Source organism: Pituophis catenifer, unplaced genomic scaffold, assembly GCF_029215685.1.
Source record: "Pituophis catenifer annectens isolate HBS135680 unplaced genomic scaffold, rPitCat1.0.hap2 SCAF_2, whole genome shotgun sequence".
NCBI lineage: Eukaryota > Metazoa > Chordata > Lepidosauria > Squamata > Colubridae > Pituophis > Pituophis catenifer.
Genome location: NW_027256882.1, coordinates 273,410,641 through 273,433,338, shown reverse-complemented (window position 1 = coordinate 273,433,338; position 22,698 = coordinate 273,410,641). Strand labels below are relative to the sequence as shown.

General features: G+C 40.0%; 1 protein-coding gene across 1 annotated transcript in view; it reads right to left on the bottom strand.

Annotated features, from left to right (window-relative positions):
• The window catches only part of OXCT1 (3-oxoacid CoA-transferase 1), a 67,351-nt gene extending 48,912 nt beyond the window's left edge, over positions 1-18,439 (bottom strand). The window contains exons 1-3 of the mRNA XM_070938894.1: positions 18,256-18,439; positions 9,946-10,054; positions 6,986-7,076 (exon numbers count right to left, since the gene is read on the bottom strand). Of these exons, the coding sequence (XP_070794995.1) occupies positions 6,986-7,076; positions 9,946-10,054; positions 18,256-18,366 (311 nt within the window). The 5' untranslated portion in view covers positions 18,367-18,439. The remainder of the gene's footprint in view (positions 1-6,985; positions 7,077-9,945; positions 10,055-18,255) is intronic.
• Between the last annotated feature and the right edge of the window lie 4,259 nt (positions 18,440-22,698).

Genomic DNA, 22,698 nt, shown 5'->3' with positions numbered 1-22,698 from the left:
TGTAATCGTTAGGTAAAATTTGTCATTAAGCAAATCTGCCCTCCCAGAGTGACTTTGCTTGTTAGAGGCCAGTTGGGAAGTCACAAATGGTGATCACATACCCCAGGATGCTGCCAACAGGATTAATACATTCTGGTTGCCAAGTGTCCAAATTTTGATTATGTGACTGTTTGGATGCTGCAAGATTTGCAAATGTAAAGACCAACTGTAAGTGGCTTTTTTAAGTGCTGTTGTAAGTTTGAACGGTTGCTAAATGAATAGCTATAAATCAAAAGCTACCTGTACTTGTGAAATATGAAATATGAAATCTATATGAAATAGCTTTACCCAGTTAATAAGATAATGTTATCACTTTTGTTATCCTCCTGCTGTTAATGGGTTTGTTCTAAGTTTGTGTATATCTTAGAAATAATGCCTTGAGTGATATGGACAAGGAAATCTGATTTTATCCTGGAATGCAGTGAACATACCATTACCTATTGCTTACTTGATTAGGTAACACTAAAGATGGAATTTTAAGAATTAAAGATTGGGACCTTCAAGAAGACCCAGTGGGGTGGGAGCGAAGCTTATTTTCTTGCCACATTATTTCCATGTAGATTGCTGAAGCCAGCTTTCTGCATCGTAATGAAGCAGTAATGAAGCTGTAATTGCAGATAGTCCTCAATTTATGACAACTGAGCCCAAAATTTCTGTTGCTTAGCAAGACATTTATTGAGTTTTGCCACATCTTATGAGTGAGGTTTTTAAGTTAGTAACACGGTTAAGTCAACTCCCATTGACTTTGCTTGTCAGGTCACAAAAGCTGATCACTGTGAAGGTTCCCCCACCCAGGATACCGAAACTGTCATAAATATGAGTCAGTTGCCAAGCATCTGGATTTTGATCACTTGACCATGGGGATGCTGCGACAGTCATAGGAGTGAGAAATGGTCATAAATCACTTTTTTCAGTGCTGTTGTAATTTCAAATGGTCACTACATGAACTGTTGCAAGTTAAGGACTATCTGTACATCATCAGAAGTAAAACAGGGCTAAGCACCTAATCTGCATGTTTCTTAGTCCCTCTGAATTATAAGAGCCCTGGTGGTTAGAATGTAATATTGCAGGCTAACTCTGCCCACTGCCCAGAGTTCGATCCTGACTGGCTCAAGGTTGACTCAGCCTTCCATCCATTCGAGGTTGGCAAAATGAGGGCCCAGATTGTTGGGAGCAATATGCTGACTCTGTAAACCACTTAGAGGGGGCTGTAAAGCACTGTGAAGCGGTATATATATGTCTAAGTACTACTGCTATTGCTATTATGGTAATCAAAGGAGGAGAGGAAACAAAGGTATCAGTTGTTTGCTGGGTTTTTTTTTTTTCTCATATTCATTATGCACACCATGTACCATTCCCATACCTAACAAGTGAAATCTAATATGGTCTACCAGCCAATGTTAAACTTCATTATCACTTCTGTCCCAGTGCAGAGGTTGACTTCATCTTGGAAAATTCCCAGGTTTCCATTCCTCAAGTTGATGCAGGCTTGTCAACAGAACATGGCTCTTTGGAGCCTCTGTATTTTAGGAATATTTCCAGAGCAACTTGATCTGGCATATTGAGAAATAATCTTCCAGCTAAAATTAGGAACAGCTAATCTTAAATACAGGAGTAACTTCATCAACTCAAACCATTTGAAAATTAAAATAGATGAACTACTCTGGAGATTTAAAAAAAAAACTATTCTATTTTTTTTTCTTAAAAAAAATATGCATTCACAATTAGTAAAATAATCTGGCACCCATCAGATGTGTGGACTTCAGCTGCCAGAATTCTCAGCAATGACCATGAATCTAGGGAATTCTGAGAACAGACGTCTAAACATCTACTCCACAGCTAGGACATTTTGTTGAATTTCTACACAATTATTTATTTTACAAGCATTTCTATGTTGATTTAATTCAATTAAAAATAAGAATAGCCACCCCCTAGATCAGTCTAGGTTTCACACCCATTTTTATGATGGTCATAAAGTGGGTCACCATGGCTGTTAAACAAATCAAGGTTGACTCAGCCTTCCATCCTTTCGAGGTAGGTAAAATGAGGACCCGGTTTGTGGGGACAATAAGCTGACTTTGTATAAAAAAGAACACTGCTTAGGGGGGCCCGAAAGCCCTACTAAGCAGGTATATACAAAAGTATGAAAGCTATTGCTTAACACATTGTAAGCCGTCCTGAGTCTCCGGAGAAGGGCGGCATATAAATCGAACTAATAAATAAATAAATCATGTGGCCATTAGATAAACCACATAGTCAATAAGTGAATCCGGCATATGCAGGGGGCATTTTTGCTGGAAAATGGCAAAAAAAAACCTGTTGCAAATTTCAGTCATATGACCATGGGATGCTGCAACCAGTAGTAAGCCAAATGCAATCATGGAGGGTGTGTGTGCGCGCAGCAGTAGTAACCTCAAGGAAGGGTTGTAAGTAGGATATTTGGAGACAGTTATAACTTCAAAAATCATTAAGCGACTAGTCATAAATTGAAGACTACCTGTTGCAATTTTCTGTCTGCCAACTCAAGATTTAATTCATCAAGATGACCTGTATTCTTACTAAATCCACAGCAAAGGCAGTCTACAGCTTCCATAGGAAACTGTTCCAGCCTACAGGATTAGTATACACCCTGTTTTTAAAGATGTGCTTATCATTTTTAAATCCCCTATTTTATTAATATTAAAAAAAAATTCTGGGATTCTACAGGCTACTCCTGAATTAACCACAGAGGATCATTCTAGAAGTCATTCACATTGCCCATTTTCATAACTCACCTGGAGGCTATTGCAACAGGACACAAAGAACTTCCATGTTGGATGGGTCAATGAGGATAGTGCTCCCTTTGAGTAAATTGAGCAGTTTTTGCTTTCCTTGCCACTGTCACATATTTTTGGTTCATTTTTCTTTGCAGGATTGATAGTTATACTATGAGCAGAATGTATTTTTCCCACCAACATATGTTGCTAAAGAAAATAAAACTAGAGGGTGATATTCAGTTGGTCTCCTCTGTCAACAGAAGGCATATGTCAACAGTTGGTTTCAATTCTATACTCTCCAAATCTTTCAGAAATATAGGGGAGTTTTTCGAGCAGATTTTAAGGAGGAGGAATTTCAGCAGAAAGTGGGGAGGTCACTAAACCTCCCTTTGTTTTCTTCCTTCCTTCATTTATTTGTCAAATTCCAGGTTGCCGACCTGCAACTCTAGGAAGCTTTACCAAGCATAAAATGGTTAAAATAGTAGCCCACAAAATGAACAGCTGGCATCTGGAGGAAGATACCATGGGGAAGAGCCAGAATTTTAAAGCTTATTTTAAGTGTAGACAGAATGCGAAACCATACAAATCTCTAGAGAAATGTTGTTTCAGACAGTAAACATCACAACAAAGAGGGTCTATCAAATGCAATTACTTAATCAATGGGACCTAAAGCAAGCCACATCTGTTAGATTACATGGAATGGACAGGCTTTCACTGCAGATGAAAGATCATTCTTCAGATAACCAGGATTATGAGAGCCATGTAAGTAGTAGTAAGTGGGAGCTTGAATTGCACCCAGAAGCTTTGTCATGGCCCCGTCAGAGCCCAATTCCAAGGATGAGGAGGAAAGGAAGCCAGGACCAATGGAGGAAGAAGGCACAGCCTCTCTGTCCCAGGAGGAAGGACTGGACGAGGCAGTCCTGAGTACCTCGGGCCTCAAAAGGGTCACCAAAGAGGAAGAGAGAGCGCAGGATGACCAGGCGATGCCTCATTAGCAGCAGGAGAAAGAAGTTGGTGGTCAGCTGGGGGCAGCAGGAGTGGGAGATGGCGGTGGAGTGCAGGATGGCCAAAAGAGGAGAAATGGGGAGGAGGGAATGTAGGCAGGTAATGAGAGTTGAAGTGCACGCTGCAATCATAAATGCAGGCAAGCTGCCAAGTGCCAGAATTCGGTCACAAGGGTATTATAACACCCATAACTTTGAAAACCAGCCATTATTATTGTTTGTTCAGCATTGTTGTAATTTTGAACAGTCACTGAATAAATGGTGATTAAGTGAGGAGTACCTGATTAAGGCCCTCATCACCCCCCAATTCCTGAGAGAAACCCTCAGAGAAACGGACCAGCGTATCTCAGGAAAAACTCATGCTCGTTTTGAAACCCATCCAGTTTCTAGGTAGGCACACCTCTCTGATGGGAGAAGGGTCACAAGCAAGCAAAAAGCAATCAGAGAATGACCTGGCCATGACAAAAGACACAATATCCTCCAGCCCTCGGGTCAGGTTGCAACAGCCCCAAGATAAAACTAGATTTAATGTATGACCTCTGGGACCTCTGGTAACTCGTAGCTCTTGATTATCTGGGTCAAGTTCATGGTTGTCATGAACCATTCCCAAATTCAATGCCATCTGGGCGCAGGTTAAAATCCCCACAGATTATCAAGCCTTGGGGATTCCATTGCTGGCACAGCAATGGAATCAAGCAGCTCAGACAAGCCTATTGCTGCACAGCAGAAAGCTGATTCAGCAGCAACAAATCCAATTGAAATCTAATTTCAACTACAAGATCTCATGTCTATTTCTTTATAGCAAAAAGCCTCTGAAAGCTGTCAAAGCTTCCTGAGTGGCAGCTGCCATCTCCCCTGCCCCAGGTCACAGCTGTTGTCAGAATACAATATATAGAGACTCTAGGCTGATCCCTCTTTTAATTCCGCCCCAGGTCCTGCCACTCCTCCTTCTACACACTTAACAACTGGGATTAGCACACAACAAAAAAGAGAAAGCCCCTTACAAATGGTTACCAATAACAATTTAGGGAATTTACTACCATCAATTTAAGGATTTCAACACTGAAAAGGCAAAAGTACAAAATACAGTGCCAAATTTCTCAATTTTACAGCAGTGTCTAAATCTTTCTCAACTCTCAACAAAGACGATTAGTAAAAAATTTTGGCATTTCATAAACATCATGGTAAAGTTTCACATCGTTCTGATGCACAGTATCAGGTTTCTGAAAATTGTATTCAAACCAGGAAATGAAAAATTGCGAAAAGTGTTTGAATGATTGGAAAAGTGGACTTATCTAATCATTTAGTTGCACTGTCAACAGTAGCATTGATAACTAAGGGAGAAAATCTTTCAATGTTTAACCTCAGTATTACATTCAAAAGTGTTAAAATAGCCAATCTAAATCAGGTTTTCTATTCTATAGAACAGTTATTCACATCCTTACAATATTTGGCCTGAAATGCTCATATATATCAATAAAAACAGAGAAACATTTACTTACAAGAAAAATGTAGGATTCAGTATTTTATATATATAATGTATAATGAAACAGATATTAATTTAGGGTTTTTTCCCTTTTAAAATATTTTAAATGCTTTAATTTTAGAGGATCCAAGAAAAGATTGGACAGCCATTTGTCTAGTATGATACAAGGACTTTTCTAATGATCCATTATCAGAATTGAGAATGCACTGGATTATTTCCAAGGCAATGCTCCCATAGTTAAACAAAGGAATAAAAAAGACACCTGTGCTTTAATTATTTGGAGAAGACACAAAAAAGATTTTGGTTACTCCTCCAAGGATTAACAAGAGGTTAATACAAAAAATACCTTAAAAACTAACTTCTATTGTGAGGGTCTTCCTAACATTATTTGAACATTCATGTTAGAGGTCCCTGACCAAGAATCAGTATTTTCAATATATGGTTATATATTATAAATTTATATGAATAAATAAAGATTGGTTCATAATTTAGCTGTTGGTTATACCCGTTGACTATGTTTTCATATATTGAATAGATGCCAGGGTAAGTGGGTTGGGTAAATACTGTTGCAGAAATTTATAAATTGTGTGCCTGCTTCACAAGGGGGGAGGAGTTATTATCTTTTAAATATATTTATGAGTATTCAACGGGGGGAGGGACAATTTACATATATGTTTTTTTGTCTTATTTATGCAGTTTTTTTGGGGTGTAGTCTTGTTTAGCTTTGTTTTGTTTTTGTTTTCTTTTTTTGGAAGTTTGTATTTTAATGTTTTAAATAAAATAAAAACTGGGTTAAAAAATAATAAAGCCTGATTCATAAAACTAGCAATTTTGCAATCTTAAATCATCGTGTTTTATCATGGCTTGTTGAATAAGCCAAAACAGCCAGGCTTACACATTGCAAGGGAGAAACAAATTCATCCATCGCATTTAAAATACAGTGTTAAATTTTATTGAGGTAGCTTAACATTAAACTGTTTTATATTATTCAGCTACATTATATTACTGCTTGTTGTATATAGAGATCAAAAATTAATTATTGAAGAACATTGTGCATTCATTTACTTTCATACCATAAGCTCAATAAGATCATAACGCATAGGAATGGATACTGTACTCAAGCATTTCATCTCTTTTATTAAGTCACTGTATTGCTGAATTGCAGTTTGAGAACTTCGACCTTACATATGAATACTTGAAGAACCAAGTACAATAATAAGGTGATGATTTTATATTACAAAAAAGCAACCTTTTTTCAACTTCAGTTTTAAACTCCTGTTTTAAAACACTCCGAAATGTTTTCGCATCAGTGCATTTCATCCAATGTTTTATTATTTCAACCACGTGTCTTTTAATGGGTGACCAACCGAAGTTTATAGCAGATATTTAAATGAATGAGTAACTTACCCTCTGCAATAGCCATGACAGCAGCCCTGTTTATGACATGATTATGTACCACTGCTGGGTAGTCATGCCATTAAAAGGTGCAGCAAAATAAGTAGAGAGAGAAGAATATAGCCACAGTTCAGGCTTAATTGAACTTGCAAAAAAAAAAGAAAAAAAAAAGAAGTAGCCTCATCAGTTAAAGTTGCAAAATAGGTTCTTCACAAAACAAAGATAAGGAATTTCTTTCCCTGTGCAGCATTACTAGGGATGTTTAAAATAATCCTAATAATTGGTACTGGGGGGGAAATACCTACCCTGCATTGTTACTGACAGCGGTTATTCCTTTTACACCAGTCTTCAACAAAGCTCCTATGAGGTTCTCTGGAATTCCACAGAGCCCAAAACCTATGTGACATAAATTGTTCAGCAGTGAATAACTCTATTTTGAAAATATAGTTCTCCCATGATGAACCACTAACCAATTCTATTTCCCAATTCAGGAAAAGGCATCCTATAACTTGGATTTTGGAACAGCCAAAACCTTTAGTCAATAATCAGAATAAGACACCCCAACACCATAATTTGTCATGCACAAAAGACTTGAAGCAGCTGGCAGAAACTCACTGATAATCCAAACCCTAGCATCTCAATGAGCTGTGAACTGTGTGAGCTGTGAAATGAAATGGGGGGGGGGGGAAAGGAGAAAGACCTGAATCATAAATGAAAACAGAAAATGTTTTCTTGGTAATATATAAGAATGTTATACACTGAAGAGTCTTGAAAGATGTTTAACAACTTGGACCTCAGTCTATTTCTACACAGGTAGGATTGAAATATACATCACGTAACTGATGAAAAGCTCCTATTATAATAAATTTGATAATTTTTGTAACCAAAACTTTACAATAAAGGAAGTTACCAAATTATTATAATAGATTTATTAACATTGCCGGTAATCTTCATTTAGTGACCATAATTGGGACTGGCAACTTAGTCATTAAGTGTAGCAGGTGCAAAGTGAAAAATCATGTGGTCACAAATCTGCTTATGATATTACTTCAGATTTCCTTTTCTTTACAAACCTGCTAAGGATGTACATTCAGTCATTGGTCACAAAGTTACCTTTTCACAACCATCATAACTGAATAGTCACTAAGCAAGAGCTATTTGTATTCAGAATGCATATTTGCTCATTGCTAACACCAATCATGCTTTTCTTATACATTGAATTTTATACTGCTTTAATCTTCTGAGAATGAGTCATGTAATACCTCAGCTTTCACACTAAAACAATCTACTAAATTATTATCTTCTATTTTCCAGGCTGAAGCAATTTTCTCGTTCATAAATTTGTAGAAGAAATCAAAGCCATTTAGAAGAAGAAATGGACAATGTTGAACAACCTTATTTGAGAGAACAATCATATGTAACTTTTGAACGTGATACCAGAAGTCACTGCTCAATAATAAGTAGGATCAAGACAAAATTAGAAGTCAAAGCTAGAACAAAACATAAAGCATGATTTAATTTCCATCAATATTTTAATGAGATAAATCAAAATTATTATTCTTCCACCTATCGTATTCAAAAGACACAATTGAGCGGTAACTTCTAGAGAGTCACCAGTTTCTGGAATCTCAGGGTATTGCATCCATTATTTAAAACCTTTACACTCTCAGCTTTTAAGGATTTTTATGGGGTATGGAACTAATATCTGCATTTTGGCCCATACTGTATTTGAAACATTAAGTATTTTTTTCAACTTTAGTTTACCCCAAATTATAAACAGAGTAAGTATATTCAGTCTCACTAAGCCATGCAGCTTCTACATGCTTGAGCAGTTCTGCAATCTTAGAACCTAAGCTAAAGTCTTGCTCAAACAAGAATTTTTGTAACAATAAGGAAGACATTTGCTATTGTCTTTTTCTGACATGTATTTTTGATTCCTTGATTTCCTCTAAATCACAGGGCTATAAACTACGCTAAATCTATCTGAGAAAAAGACAGTGGGACAATAGTCGTTTCCCAATAAAGTACTAACTGGTTTACTCTGCTTAGGGTTTTTTTAAACAGCCAAAATACTATAAACTCTCCCTACACATCCATTCGAACATCTCAGGTGTACATAATCTACATGTATCTCTTATAGAGGCATGGATAAAACATTGACAATTACAGATTTAAATACATACAGGTAGTCCTTGCTTAACAACCCTAACTGGGACTGGCAAATCCATCAGTAAGTGGAGGCAGTTACTAAGTAGGAAATCACATGATTGGGACTGTGCTTTCCAGCTAGAAAGAGACAAGGCATTTGTATTGACTTTCACACCTTCAGATTCTATTCACCTAACCACTTCCCCGCCCTTTGGAATGCTCAAATGCCTGCTTACTATCTTGTACCCATCGAAAGCAATGAGATTGCACCACAGCTCAGGGCTGGGAGCCGCAGGCGTGTTACATGAACAGCTTACTCTCTTGAAATATCTTGCTCTTCCTCTGCAATCTGGGGAGGTGTGGAGGCAAGGATCAGGCAAAGGAGAGCTGCTTGCAGAAATTGCTTCTTTTTATTCCCCGCTTGCAAAAATGCAAAAAGATTAGAAACAAAGATCTGTACAAAGTAAGGTCGTTTTGCTCTTCTAGACATTGAAAGCAAAGTGATCACATTTAGTCATTATTTTTTATTTATTTATAAAATTTATTGGCCAGCCATCTTACCACAGGGTAACTCTGGACATTTTACAATCCTAAAAGATAAACACAAATATATATGCACAAAGGTAAGCTATACAGTTTACTCTCCTGAAATCACTTCCTCTCCAGTCTCTCCACTCTGGCAAAGGAGGGGCAAGGGGTCAGGCAAAGAAGAAATTGCCCACCGAAATCACTTGCCTTTTTTTTTTTCTATCCCTGGCAGAGCCAAGAGATTGGAGAAGAAGAGATTTCAAGAAAGTACCGTAAGCTGTTTGCATAGCATATCCGTTTCCCAGCATGATTGCATTGCTTTCAAGCAAACAGCTTACTCTCTTGAAATCTTTCTCTCCAATCTCTCAGCTCTACAAAGGAAAAAAAAAGAAAAGTCATAGCTGAGGCACAGGACGCCACATATTGACTAAAATGGAGATGATGTGACTAAGGGACACTGCAAAGATAATAAATGAATTGTAAATTTCTTTTTTGAGCACCACTGTAACTTTGAACAGTCACTAAAAGACCAGTAAGTGAGAACTACCTGTAGTTTACATGGGGAAAATAGTGGAATTTCACTACTTACCACCAACAAGGAGAGTAGACCCATTTGGTATGTCTTTTACTGCTTCTACCGGATCAGTGTAAAATTTGGTATTGTGACAGGAACTGGTTGAAAAATAGCACCCGCAAGTCTAAAAGTGAAGAAAGGGGGGAAAGGGGGAAGGGGAGAAGAGAATGTCATGGATCCAACATTATACAGTTAATCCAAATAACAGACGTATTGACTGTGCATTCTGTATAACACATACAGATGTACATAAAGCAATTTACACTGATCTAGAATTGCAAAATATCCACAAAATGCATATTAGAGCTTTACATCACACTAAAACTACACACACACACAAACATAGAATGCAATACTCTTGTTATTGTACTAATGAATTTAACAACCAAAATTAAAAACTATATATATATGGGAAATAAACTAAAAATTAACCAAAAAAATCCAAATAATTTACTAGTTCTGACTTTACTTATTAAATATAAATCATATACAAACTTATTGTGCCTCCTTTGCATGTCTTATAAAGAAATCTCACAACTTTACAAAGCACACACCTCTTGAATTCAGTCTTTAATACTTAGTGGTTGTTTTCCTTTTGCTTGGAAAGAATGATTTTCATTTAGGCTCAGTAAAATCCAAGTTTTTCAGAAAAAGTAAATTCCATATTTCTGAAGTATAGTTCAGGACCATATTTACACCTTTTAACAACTATGTTTTTGCAAAGCTGTATTAATATATACAATAATTGGAGACCAAAAAGGGATCTTAAAGAACGTAACTATCATATGAGACAAAGAGACCTTACATTTCTTATGCCAACACAAAACCTATATGAAATCACATTTCATCAGGATATATGTGAAAGAGTTTACAGAATACAGTGAAGTCTCAGAAATTAAAAGGACCTCAATTACAGACAAAATCTGTTTCTATACATCTTGTGAGTTTTCTTATGATGAGCTGTAACAGCAGGTGCTCCTGAGAAACAAAACATCCAAACAATACAAAGTGTGTGTGTGTGTGTGTGTGTGTGTGTGTGTGTGTGTGTGTGAGAGAGAGAGAGAGAGAGAGAGAGAGAGACATTATATGTATGTATCAGTTGTATGTGCATAAAAAAATCATGTCAATTATATGAAATCAAATTATCAGAAAACAAGTGTCAAACACTGGAAGTTGGATGGCTATCTATCCTATGTTACTAAGCACCATCTACCCCCGTGTTGGCGAACCTATGGCAAGTGTGCCACAGGTGGCACACATAGCCATATCAGTGGGCACGTGAGCTCAGCTCCGGCCAGCTGATTTTCAGGTCTTCTGGGCCCACCGGAAGTAGGGAAACAGGCTGTTTCCTGCCTCCGGAGGACCTGGGGGGGAGGGGAACGCCCCTTTTTCTTTCTTACCTGGCTCCAGGGCCTCTCTAGGAGTCTGGGGAGGGTGAAAATGGCCTTCCCCAACCCCCCCGGGAGGTCCCACCGGAAGTTGTCAAACGGGCCATTTTCAGCCTCTGGAGGATCTCCGGGGGGGGTGGCATTTTTGCCCTCCCCAGGCTCCTAGAGAGGCCCTGGAGGTTGGGGACAGCAAAAAACGGGCCTTCCAACGCATAGAATTATGGGTGTGGGCATGCAGGTGTGCGACCCCCCCCCGCCCTCCCCCCCCCCAGGCACACAATGGCAAAAAGGTTAGCCATCATGATCTATCCTATTTTACTAAGTGAGATAGAAGGTCTCTTATCCAATTTAAAATTAAAGAACTGTAACATGAGAAGTTGCTGATCAGCAACAAGCATCTGAACATTTGACAGGCAAGCAAGTCATGTTCTCACATCGTGTTACACCAGAATTCGTTTCTTTAATTCTCACTTAGCATGTACAGTACAGTACTATGAGCAGTACAGCCCTAGTGATTTGTAAACCATGATTAGGACATCATATGAATCATGGCTTTGTATCATACATAACATTACATCTATACACGTAAATTTATGTACATGTATCTTTGCATAAAGCTTTTTTTCTTTTTTCTGGTGGTGCATGTTTACTTTTTACAACATTGCTGGGCAGAAGAGGACAATTCTTAGCTATCCTCTGATAAAAGGAAAGACCGCAAACATGTATATTGGGGGGAAAATGATCCAGACATTATACATTACTGAGGAAAAGACCCAATTCCTTATAATAAACAACTGAAAGCCCGTGTGTTGGACTAGGAGTAGGACAACCCAAATTTTAATGTTCTGGGTAATTTTGGACCAGTCACTCTCTTTCAGTCCAACTGATATTTTCCTTCTTGTGAGGAAAAAGAAGATGGAAGTACTACATAGACCACTCTGAGTTTCCAAATAAAAGGAGGGATATAAATCTACTATATCAAATAGCCTATAGAACCCAGTAGAAAAAATCCCACACTTAGACGTGAGCAGTACATTCTACTATCGGCAAATTCTTGAGGGCAGCTTTCCACATGTTGGGATCCTAGGAGGCAGTGGTGAAATCCAAATTTCTTTACTACTGGATCTGTGGGTGTGGCTTGGTGGGCATGGCTTGGTGGGCGTGGCAGGGGAAGGATACTGCAAAATACCCATTCCCTCCTCACTCCTGGGGGATATTGCAAAATCTCCATTCCTACTCCACTCTGTGGCCAGCCAGAGGTGGTATTTGCCGGTTCTCCGAACTGCTCAAAATTTCTGCTACCGGTTCTCCAGAACGTGTCAGAACCAGCTGCATTTCACCCGATAGGAGGGCCAGGAATTCTGTAAGATGCATCTGGAAGGCTCTAGAGCAGGGGTGGGGAACAATGGCCCCTTTAAGACCTGTGGATTTCAATTCTCAGAATTCTGGAGCCAGCTATGGTCTAGAACAGTGTTTTTCAAACTTGGCAACTTTAGGATAGGTGGATTTCAACTCCCAGAGTTCCCCAGCGACCATGGGAGTTGAGGTCCACCCATCTTTTTTTTTTTATTAAAAAGTTTTATAGAAAATACAAACATTTTCACCCCCCCACCCTTCAACCCTCAACCCGTCCCTCCCCTTTCCCACCCACCCCTTTCCCTCCTTCCCCCCCACCCCCCTCCCTAGACTTCCCAGAACAAGCACAGGGTATAGCATTCACAAATCAAAAGCTAGAATATGCTAACAAATTGTTACATTTCATATTCTCCCTAGATCCTTAACTCCTTATAATTCAAAAAACAAACATAAATTACTTAAAGTTACTTCATTCATATGCTATGGTCCACCCATCTTAAACTTGCCAAATTTGCAAAACACTGTCATAGAGGGAGACACTTAATCTAGGGCAAAAGTAGCAGACATGGAACTGTCTGTTATAGGATATTAAAAGCTAGGTTGCACATTAGTTCTGTATAAAACCATCCTGAATCTGCTTGAATTGGCTTTCATGTGGAAACAGAACCATCACATTAGAAGCACAATAGTCACATTCCTAGAGGGGTGCTCCCTTGGGGAAGGTTGCAGTAAGGAGCTGTAGTTTAATATATTTATTTATTTATTTATTTTATTTATTCAATTTATATGCCTCTCCGAAGACCCAGGGCGGCTCACAATACACTCAAAAAAATCACTATAAAAACACTTAAAAATTAAAAACATTATATAGCATTGTTTCTAATACTTTTACCCTATGTAGTGTCCTTCCAACAGCTTTCATCATCCCTGCTAATATTACTAATACTTCCTCCTCATTGCCTATCCTTATTATGCCTGTTCCTTAATGGTGTCACATATTTGGAACTGTCTTCTCATCTTGAACAGCATATTATTTAGCACTAAATAACAGCAAGTTACTGGTACCCCAAAAAAGAAAAGCTAACTAAAAAAAATATTGATATTTCTTAGGAATTGCTTGAAATGCTGTTTTCCCAAACACAAAAATCTGCTGAAATGCTGCTTCCTTTATCAGAATATGAAAAAGACATACAAAAATCTAGTGCATAATGGCTAGCTCTTAAAATCACCTGAATATTTAAGACAAATAGTAACAACTTTAGGATTACTGAACAACTACTCTTTAATTATTCAGAAAAAAAGGGTACTGCATAGGTAGAAAAATAGAAGAATTACAAATAATAATACTCTTGACTTAACAAAAAACCCATAAAAAATGAGGATCTTCTTACAAGCTGAAAAAACATCTGCAACATTTTTGTCTATGCATGGCCCTATTCTTAAGAAAACACAACTTCATATATAAACAGTGATTATTATCTTAAGCAATTCCTAAACATAACAAGAACCAAGGTGAACCTATTTATAATGCTTGCCATTGACAAATCAAAACAACTAATTTAGTCTAATGCTCCAGTTCAACAGGTCCTGATTGCGAATCAGTTTCTTCCAATAACATAAGTACCAAGCAGCAAAATAATTCCAAAAAAAATAAATGAATTTTAATTCCAAATTAGGATTCAACTGTGTGACTTGTTTTAGAATCATACAGTATTCTCACAATCATTCTGTCCAGAAATTATCAACTGAGGGCACAAGTTGCCAAAAGTTAGGAACTGCAGAAATGAATCTTCCTATCAAACTATTACTCTTTTGTAATCAGAAAGAACGATATCGACAACCTCCAAGCAATACCAACATAATTGTCACTAAAAGGGGGCACGAAAAATGTGGATTTTCATGAATGAATGCAGTGTTTTATTATCGCTGGCACTGTTTTGTATTACTTTGTTATTGGTATTTTAGATTCTGTACTTTTTAATCTTATTTATGTAAACAAGGCATGTCAGTCACTCAGTTTCGCCTGTTGTCAGTTACATAGGATTATTGTGTGTAAAGGAGGCAGCCATATACGTTCTATAAATAAAAAAATAAAGTACTTAATAAAGTATGCCTGGCAGCATGACGCAGGCCACAAAGTTCTTGAAACCGAAAGAAGCAGCTCACACAGTTTGTTCTCCCTGGCATGGAAAATCACATGGCACATGCTGTGTTTCACTAATATTGGAGTAACAAAACAGCCAAGCAACCAGTTCATCACCTTTTATTGACAAGAGCAGTTTTTTCAACTAATCAGATGGTGCCAGCTGACTCAAAGAGCCTTTTATGATTAACCCATCGCTACATTAGCTATCCATTTATATACTATTAAAACTCTTATTCCCATAACCTTTAACTGGGCAAAACAGTGCATCACTGGCCAACAATGTTTCAACCAAGGGCAAATGGGCTAACTTACAGAATATGTCCAAAATGGATCACAGGTTGAGAATCATCATTCTAGGACAGGGTGTCCAACCTTGGCAACTTTAAGACTTGTGGGCTTCAACTCCCAGAATTCATGGCTGGCTGGGGAATTCTGGGAGTTGAAATCCACAAGTCTTAAAGTTGTCCAAGGTTGGACTTCCCTGTTCTAGGAGTAGTAAAATTATCATCTGTCATGATAACTTTTGTGACTTTATTAAGGCTGCAAGAAGGAAATAAACCTCATTGAATCTTGGGGCTCTCAGCCCCAAATTCCCAGCTGCTTGTTGCTGTAGGAAAAATACAAGGACTGCTATATATGCCACCTTAGGTTTCTGAATGAAAGGCAGGGGTATAAACCCAATAATAGAATACATTTTATCCTGTGCTTCTCCTCAAATGTTGAGAAGACAGTCAGTTCTTGAAGAAAGCTTTACTTTACAATGGCCTTCAGGATGTAAGGAATAAGCTCCAAGAAATACAAGTTAGGATGGTCCAGGGGAATTGCAGTCCCAACATATTTGGAAGACAGCAGGCTTAAGAAGACTGATATATAGGCTTTTAAATATTTAAATCGAAAGAGGAAATCATTACTCTTGTGGCAGAGTTATTTCCAACTCTATCTTGGACAGACAGTTGTCTAACAGTAGCTCCGACTCTTGACTCTCTACAAATGTTTTAATACTTGTATGGCTTTCATCATTTTTATCCTCACCATCAGGGAACTTTGCTGTAAGCTACATTATCCCAGCCAACTAAGGTAACTATAGATAAGTCCTCAACTTACAACTATAAATGAGCCTGACAATTACAATCAAAAGTCATGATGGTAGTCAAGCAGGTTACATCACCTGATGCATTTTATAACTTTTGTGGTGATCAGTTACAGAACTTCCTGTTTCTGGCAAAAACATTGTAAATTATGGCCACCTGATCAGGGGAGCACTGCAAATAGCCATAAATGCGGGCAGGTTGCCAAGTGCCCAAAATGCAGTCATGTGACTGCAGGGAGGGGATCAAAACTTCAAAATTGGATCATAACTTCTGAGGGCGGGGTCTGTTGTAACTTCGAATGGTGGCTAAACATCTGATCATAAGTCAAGGACTATCTGTATTTCTTCCTGGAATTTCCAGCTGAACTGGAACATTTATTACTACCCCTAATGTAGATAAAAGAAATAATGTGAATAAAAGAAAGGAATCATACAGAGTCAGATATATGGGCTCTGGGGGACCCTCTCTATTCACATTATTATAAGAGAGGAAAGTGCTTGTTGGAAATTACATTAACAAACAGTTAAACCTCATTAAGTGGTAATATATCTTGAGACATAGATGTCACGGAAAGGACAGCCATATGGAAAACATCTGAGTGACCTCACTGTGAATGACACAAAGACCTATATGTTACAAAGAGTTACTTAATCCAATAAATTTACCCAAGGACAGCAGTAAATCTCCCATTAGCAACTCCGAGCACTTAAGAAAAGTTGTGTGCTAAGATAATTTTATAAACTAAGATTAATGCTTTAAGTAATTAGATGAACATATTATCCAATGTATGTAACCATATAGGGAAAATCGGATGTATGATCTCATATTAACCATATATGGAAAATGTATGATCTCACTGAATCCTTTGTCTTAGAAATGTATAAAACCGTTGTATCAGAGTTCTTTCCTTGTTCAAAGCTCCAAGTACAAAACTGGCTCTGAACCTTGCGCAATAAAACTGTCTCTGGCTAACCCAGGAATGTTGCTTCGTCCTTTCATTCCACAACACCCCTTTTCAGATCAGTAGGTGCCAGGAACCAGTAGTAGCTGCAATTCTTAACCCACTCTGATTTAGAGGCTAACTCCATTGATGAGATACACTGTCCAACAACAATTTAGTTGCCTTTATTCTGTGATCAACCAAATTGTTGCAGCTCAGATATGGCAACCCAGTGTTTTACAAACCTGGCACATTTAAGAGGACTTCAATTACCAGAATTCCCCAGCCACCATTCTGGGACTTGAAATTCCCCCATCTTAAAAGTTGCCAAGTTTGGAAAACACTGCCAAAGTCGGGAGGAAGCTGTCACAAAACACAGCTTTAATAAAAGTCCTCCAATTAATATTCCTGCGAGGAGAGATGCATGTGTATGTTTTTTAAAAAAACTTTCATTTTCCAGACAGATAAGGCCTCACAGAGGAAATGCTGTTTAAAAGAAGCAAGCTTTATTTCCAAGTAAGCCATGCGCAGAATCGAGCTGTAAGAAGCCACCGTTCCGTTCAGCCACCGTTAATGGATCTTCAAAGAGATCCATTAAAGCCTCCTCTAGAGGATCGGGCCTACCACTGGATCGCCCCCTTCCTCCGTTTGAAGTAAATGAAGTACCCAGTTGCGGAAACAGAGCTGAAACGCTCCTTTTCTCTTCCTCAAGGTCAGGTCGGCGACACAGTCCCCTTTTTTCTGCAACCACGTCCAAGGACGCGCGCCGCCCGTAATGCGCTGACCTCTCCAGCCAGCCGGCAGAAGAAAGGATGCGGGCGCGTCATTCATTCTGCAGCAGATCGGAGGTCACCTTTCCTGCCCTGGCTGGGGTGAAATATTTTCCTTGCACGAGGGGGTGGCGGGGAACGGAAAGAGCCCTGGGGCTAGACTCGATCCTGGTGGGAGCCAACGAAACAGGCCCAACTAGTTGTCGCGGGGAGGGTGAGTCCGCGCCACAGCCAAGAAGGGCGCAAAGAAACGCGAGAAGGACGAGACGCGACAGCAAGTGGTCTGACCGGCTCTCCTGCCTGCGAGAACGGCTTGACCCCGCCAAGACCAGGCTCAGGTTCATCCAGGCGCGCAGCTGAACTTGACCCCCGGCCAATTGCGGCGGATCAAGTCGCTCTTAAAGAGACCGGTTAGGGAAAAGGATCTCCAAAGGGATGGCTGCGTTCCCGCGCGCCCTCGGCCACCAACCCGGGAGAAGCCACCCGGCCCCACTTGCCATGAACCTGGCGAAGGATGCCCGAATCTACCAACAGCGGGTCAGGTTCGGCCAAATGCAAAACGCTGCTGCAAGCCCGTAAGCCTATTCCCCTACCCCACCCCGCGGGGGACCCTCAAACCTCGTGGCCGCTTTACCTTGGCTTGCGCCCCGAGAGCCAGCTGCGCCGTCCTGTGCCCCGACCCCCATCGGGAAGCGGCGGGCAAGAGGCAGCGGTGCAAGCGGGCGAGGAGATGGTGAGCCGCCATCTTCGGGCTTGTGCGGCGTGCAGAGCGAGGAGGAAGGAGTTGGGCGAGCGGCGGTGGAGGCGGCGGCCTTGAAGAGCAGAAGAAGAAGAAGGCGGCGGATGCCCAACCCCCTTTATGCGATGCTGCTGGAAAGAAACCGCGCCCAGCTGGCAAAGGCTGAGCTGCCGATCTCCGTAGAAGCCGGGGGAGGGTTAGGGGCTCGGCCCTGACGTTTTCCTTTAACCCTTTCCAAAACTGCCCGAGAAGGGCCCGTGGTTTATAGGGAGTTGAGCGAATCATTAGAGGAAAAAAAGCCTCCAGGCCGGAGATGGAGGGATTTACAGTAAAGTAAGTAAGGTAAACCTGAGTGGGCTGAATGGAGCTTACTCCCAGGAAAGAATACATTGGAAACTAGTACAGACAGCCCAGAAAGTTTGTTTCTTGGCTATCTTGGATAGACTCGGAGTGTAAGATAAAATGGAGCAGATCACTTGGAAGTAACCATGTTTACATTTTTGCAGTGCGAATAAACAAATACACCTTTAAGAGTGCAGAGCAGTGACTCAGACTAAAAACCACTGAAACTGAATGGAGTTGGGGTTAGAAGTAGAATCCCTGCATAAAACTTCCATTTTAGTTTCGCACCCTGTGAAGCTCTCCCTTTTCTACAACTTAAACCCCTATTAAAGGCAGAGAAACAGGCTAAACTGGCTTCGCGTTTTATTTTCAGCTTTGTTGTAATTTGCTGTTGCTAAGTTTCTACACAAAAGAGAAAATAGTTGAGGGGCCCTTGGTCATGTTACCTATTAGGATGTTACCTAGTTGGGGTAATGAAATGCCTGCAAGAAAACAACCAAGCTCAGAGAGCACCAAGGATCTCTTATTTCAACACTGAGCTACAAATATTCTCCTTTAGCACAGAAAATAGTTGTTTAGAATCTATAATAAATCATTACATTCAAGAACTAAGCCCAGACACCTTGAATTGCCTGCAATTTGGCAGAAACCGGGAATGTTCTACTTTGCTTTGGATTTCAGATGATGCAAAATTTTATTTTGTGTATTTAGAAACCATCCATCTCTCTCACAGAGGGACGAAATCCAGAGGGGTTTATGTGACAAGTGAAACACAGTGGTGTGTGAAGTTGTATGTGAAGTGTGTGAAGATTAATGTTCTTTGCCTCTCAGCAATTCCTCTTGCATTTCCCACTATTGTCTTCCCTTTCTGCCTCTCCCAGTCCAACACTTCTCACTGCCTTGATTACATCCTCAACCCAATCTTTTCCCTTTTCCAGTCACCACTGGGATTCTGATGTATGCATCTATTCCACACCACAGTCTCAACAGTAAAGAACAGATTCCCAGCAAAGCACGTTACCAGTCTGCAAGCCCGCAATCTGCTCTGTGCCTTCCCATATAGAGTGCATTGCAGAGGACCCAGATTGTTGGGGGAAATATGATGACTTTGTAATCCAGAGGTGGGCAACTATGGCTCTTTTATGACCTGTGGGCTTCAATTCCCAGAATTCCTGAGCTAACATGGCTGGCTCAGGAATTCTGGGAGTTGAAGTTCACAGGTTGTAAAAGGGCCACAATTGCCCACCCCTGGTCTAAGTGCTATTACTATTACAATAGTCCAGCTGTGAGCTGACTAGGGAACTGAACAACTGAGTGCACGGTATTCTGATCCAGGAAAGGCCACAAATGTGTATAGAACATTTGTCCTATCCTCTTATCAACTCATTTGGTTTGTTCCAAAAAAACCCTAGACTTTTCCATACATAATTTTATAAACTTGGGTTTTCTTATCAAGGTTTTCCTTATTTGCACCTAACCATGATGAAACCATTATCTAGACCAGGGGTGCCAAACTCAAGGCCCGGGGCCTGGATCCGGCCCGCGAGGTGCTTAGATGTGGCCCGCGGGGCCGCCCTGGAAACAGCGAAGGACTGGCCTGTGGTGCCTCTGCCAGTGAAAATGGAGCTTGGGATGGCCGCAACTGCAACATGTGTAAAATCTGTTGCATTTTCCTATTAGTTTACAGTGGCAGTAAAATTTGGTGGCCAGAGTTGGGTGGATTCAGAGGGGCACTTATTGGCATTTCAAGCACACTTCCGATCTGATCCCTGGTCAGCTTTGTCTGCCGTCATTCTGTCCTTGCTGCCCTAAAGAGCTGAACACCATAGTACTGGAATGGTGGGAAGGCAAGCTATAGGCCGTGAATGGCTTTTGGTAGCATATCCGAGGAGGAAGCGAGCCTATGTGGCAACATCTGGGAAGAAAGCAAGACTGTAGCCAAACCTGGAAAGGCAGCAAGAGATCACCCAGTAGAACTCTTAAAATCACAGCTTGAAACCAGGGCTTTAAATTCCAGACTTTATTACACAGACTTTAATCCTGCTGGCTCTTTATTAGAGCTGTCACATAAGGACATTGAAAATCCAAGGAGCCATTAGATGGCAGCAAAAGCTTGTTTCTGTATCTCTTTGCTGCCATCTAATGGTCATCTAGATTTTTGCAGCCCAGACGTCCTATTCTATTATTTGCTAGCTCTGTTTGCTTGATATTTTCTTCTCTATAAAAATCAGCATTCTCCATCACGTTTTCTTGTACAAATAAATGTGTTAATTTGTTTGAACTTTAACAAATTAAAGTGAAATAATTATAAACTCATTATGAGATATTTTATATCCATTTTTTTGGCTGTTTACCTTGGTGTTTGGGTCAAGTGGGTAAAAGAACTGTTTTATTTCATTTTGATATTGGTAAGTAGAGTTATTATTTATTTATCCTTAGGCACTTTGAGTTATTTTTGATGGGTTTGAGCATTTTAATACTGTAAGCTTCCCAGACTCACTAAACACACACACACACGCAAGTCCAACTTTTTTAGAAATGTCCACATATAACTGAAAAAATATGCTTATTAAATCTAGTGTAATTTTTAAAGCAGTGGCATTTTTTAGACTTGGGCAGAATTGTGTTCAGGGGAGATCTGAGGCATTTTTTAAATGAGCACAAACCTAGTTTAAAAAGAAACACTGGGCTTATTCCATAGCTTTCAAGTTCCTCTATAGAGTGAATTAAGGGAGATGCTTTCAACTCTAGCAGTACTGAACCCTCTAAAACAGGGGTGTCAAACTCAAGGCCCAGTGGCCGGATCCGGCCCTTGGGGTGCTTAGATCTGGCCCATGGAGCTGCTCTGGAAACAGCAAAAGATCGGCCTGCAGTACCTCTGCCGGTGAAAATGGAATTTGGGAGGGCTGCATGCAGTCTTCTCGAGCTCTTTTTGTTGGCAGAGAGTTGCAGGAGGCCATCACAGCCGAAAATGGAACTCATGAAGGCTGCAGGCAGCATTCCCAAGCTCCATTTTCGCTGGCAGAGGATTGCAGGAGGCTGTCGCAGCTGAAAATGGAGCTTGGGATCACCACAGGCAGCCCCGACACAAGTGATGTGGAGCTGGCCATGCCCACCCTGGCCACGCCTACCCCGGCCCCCCAAGGTCAAACACAATGCTAATGCTAGTGAAATTGAATTTGAACACCCCTGCTCTAAAATAATAAAGGTACTTCTGTGAACCACCCTGATGAAAAATTTTATTCTTTCATCAGCTGTATAATTCAGCAAAAATGATAGATTCTACAATCTATCTAACAAATAATAACTTTCATCAGAGGTATTCTGACTTAAGCAAACTTTTATTAGTATTACCAATAGGTCATTTATAATTTTGCTGTTAATCTTCAATTTATGTCTGGTCACTTAATGACCATTCAAAATTACAGTGGGGCCAAAAGGGGTGCTTTACACTAATGCTTTTATTAAAGCATTTCTGACCATAGTAAACACGTGCAAACACATACGTCATGTGACTATATTTCAGGTGCATAGTAACTGGCTCACCTTTGTGATCAGTTGCAGCATCCTGCAGTAATATCACCACAATTTGTAACGTTTTTGCTGGCTTCCAGCAAAAACCATCCATTTAAAAGAATGGCTTCACACTTATGACCCGACATTTCTTAACTGCTGCAAAAGTGGTAAAATGAGTCCAGTCATGTGGGTGCCTCATATTACAATTGTAATGATTACAACCAGAAATCTGGTCCCAATTGGCGGACATAAGTCAAGAAATACCTGTACTATCCAGTAGAACGCTTTTCCAGTTTTTGAAAGACTGGACATTAACTACATACCATGTTAAAAGTCACCATCAGACTCAAGCCACCCTTTGACTTTTTTGACCTCCAAATAGGCCCATTTGCAGTCATCTCAGAATTTGCTCTCCTCTTTGCCTGTGCAAACCGCTGTGAGTTACAGTAAGCTAAGAGCAAGCAGAGGCTGAGATAATGG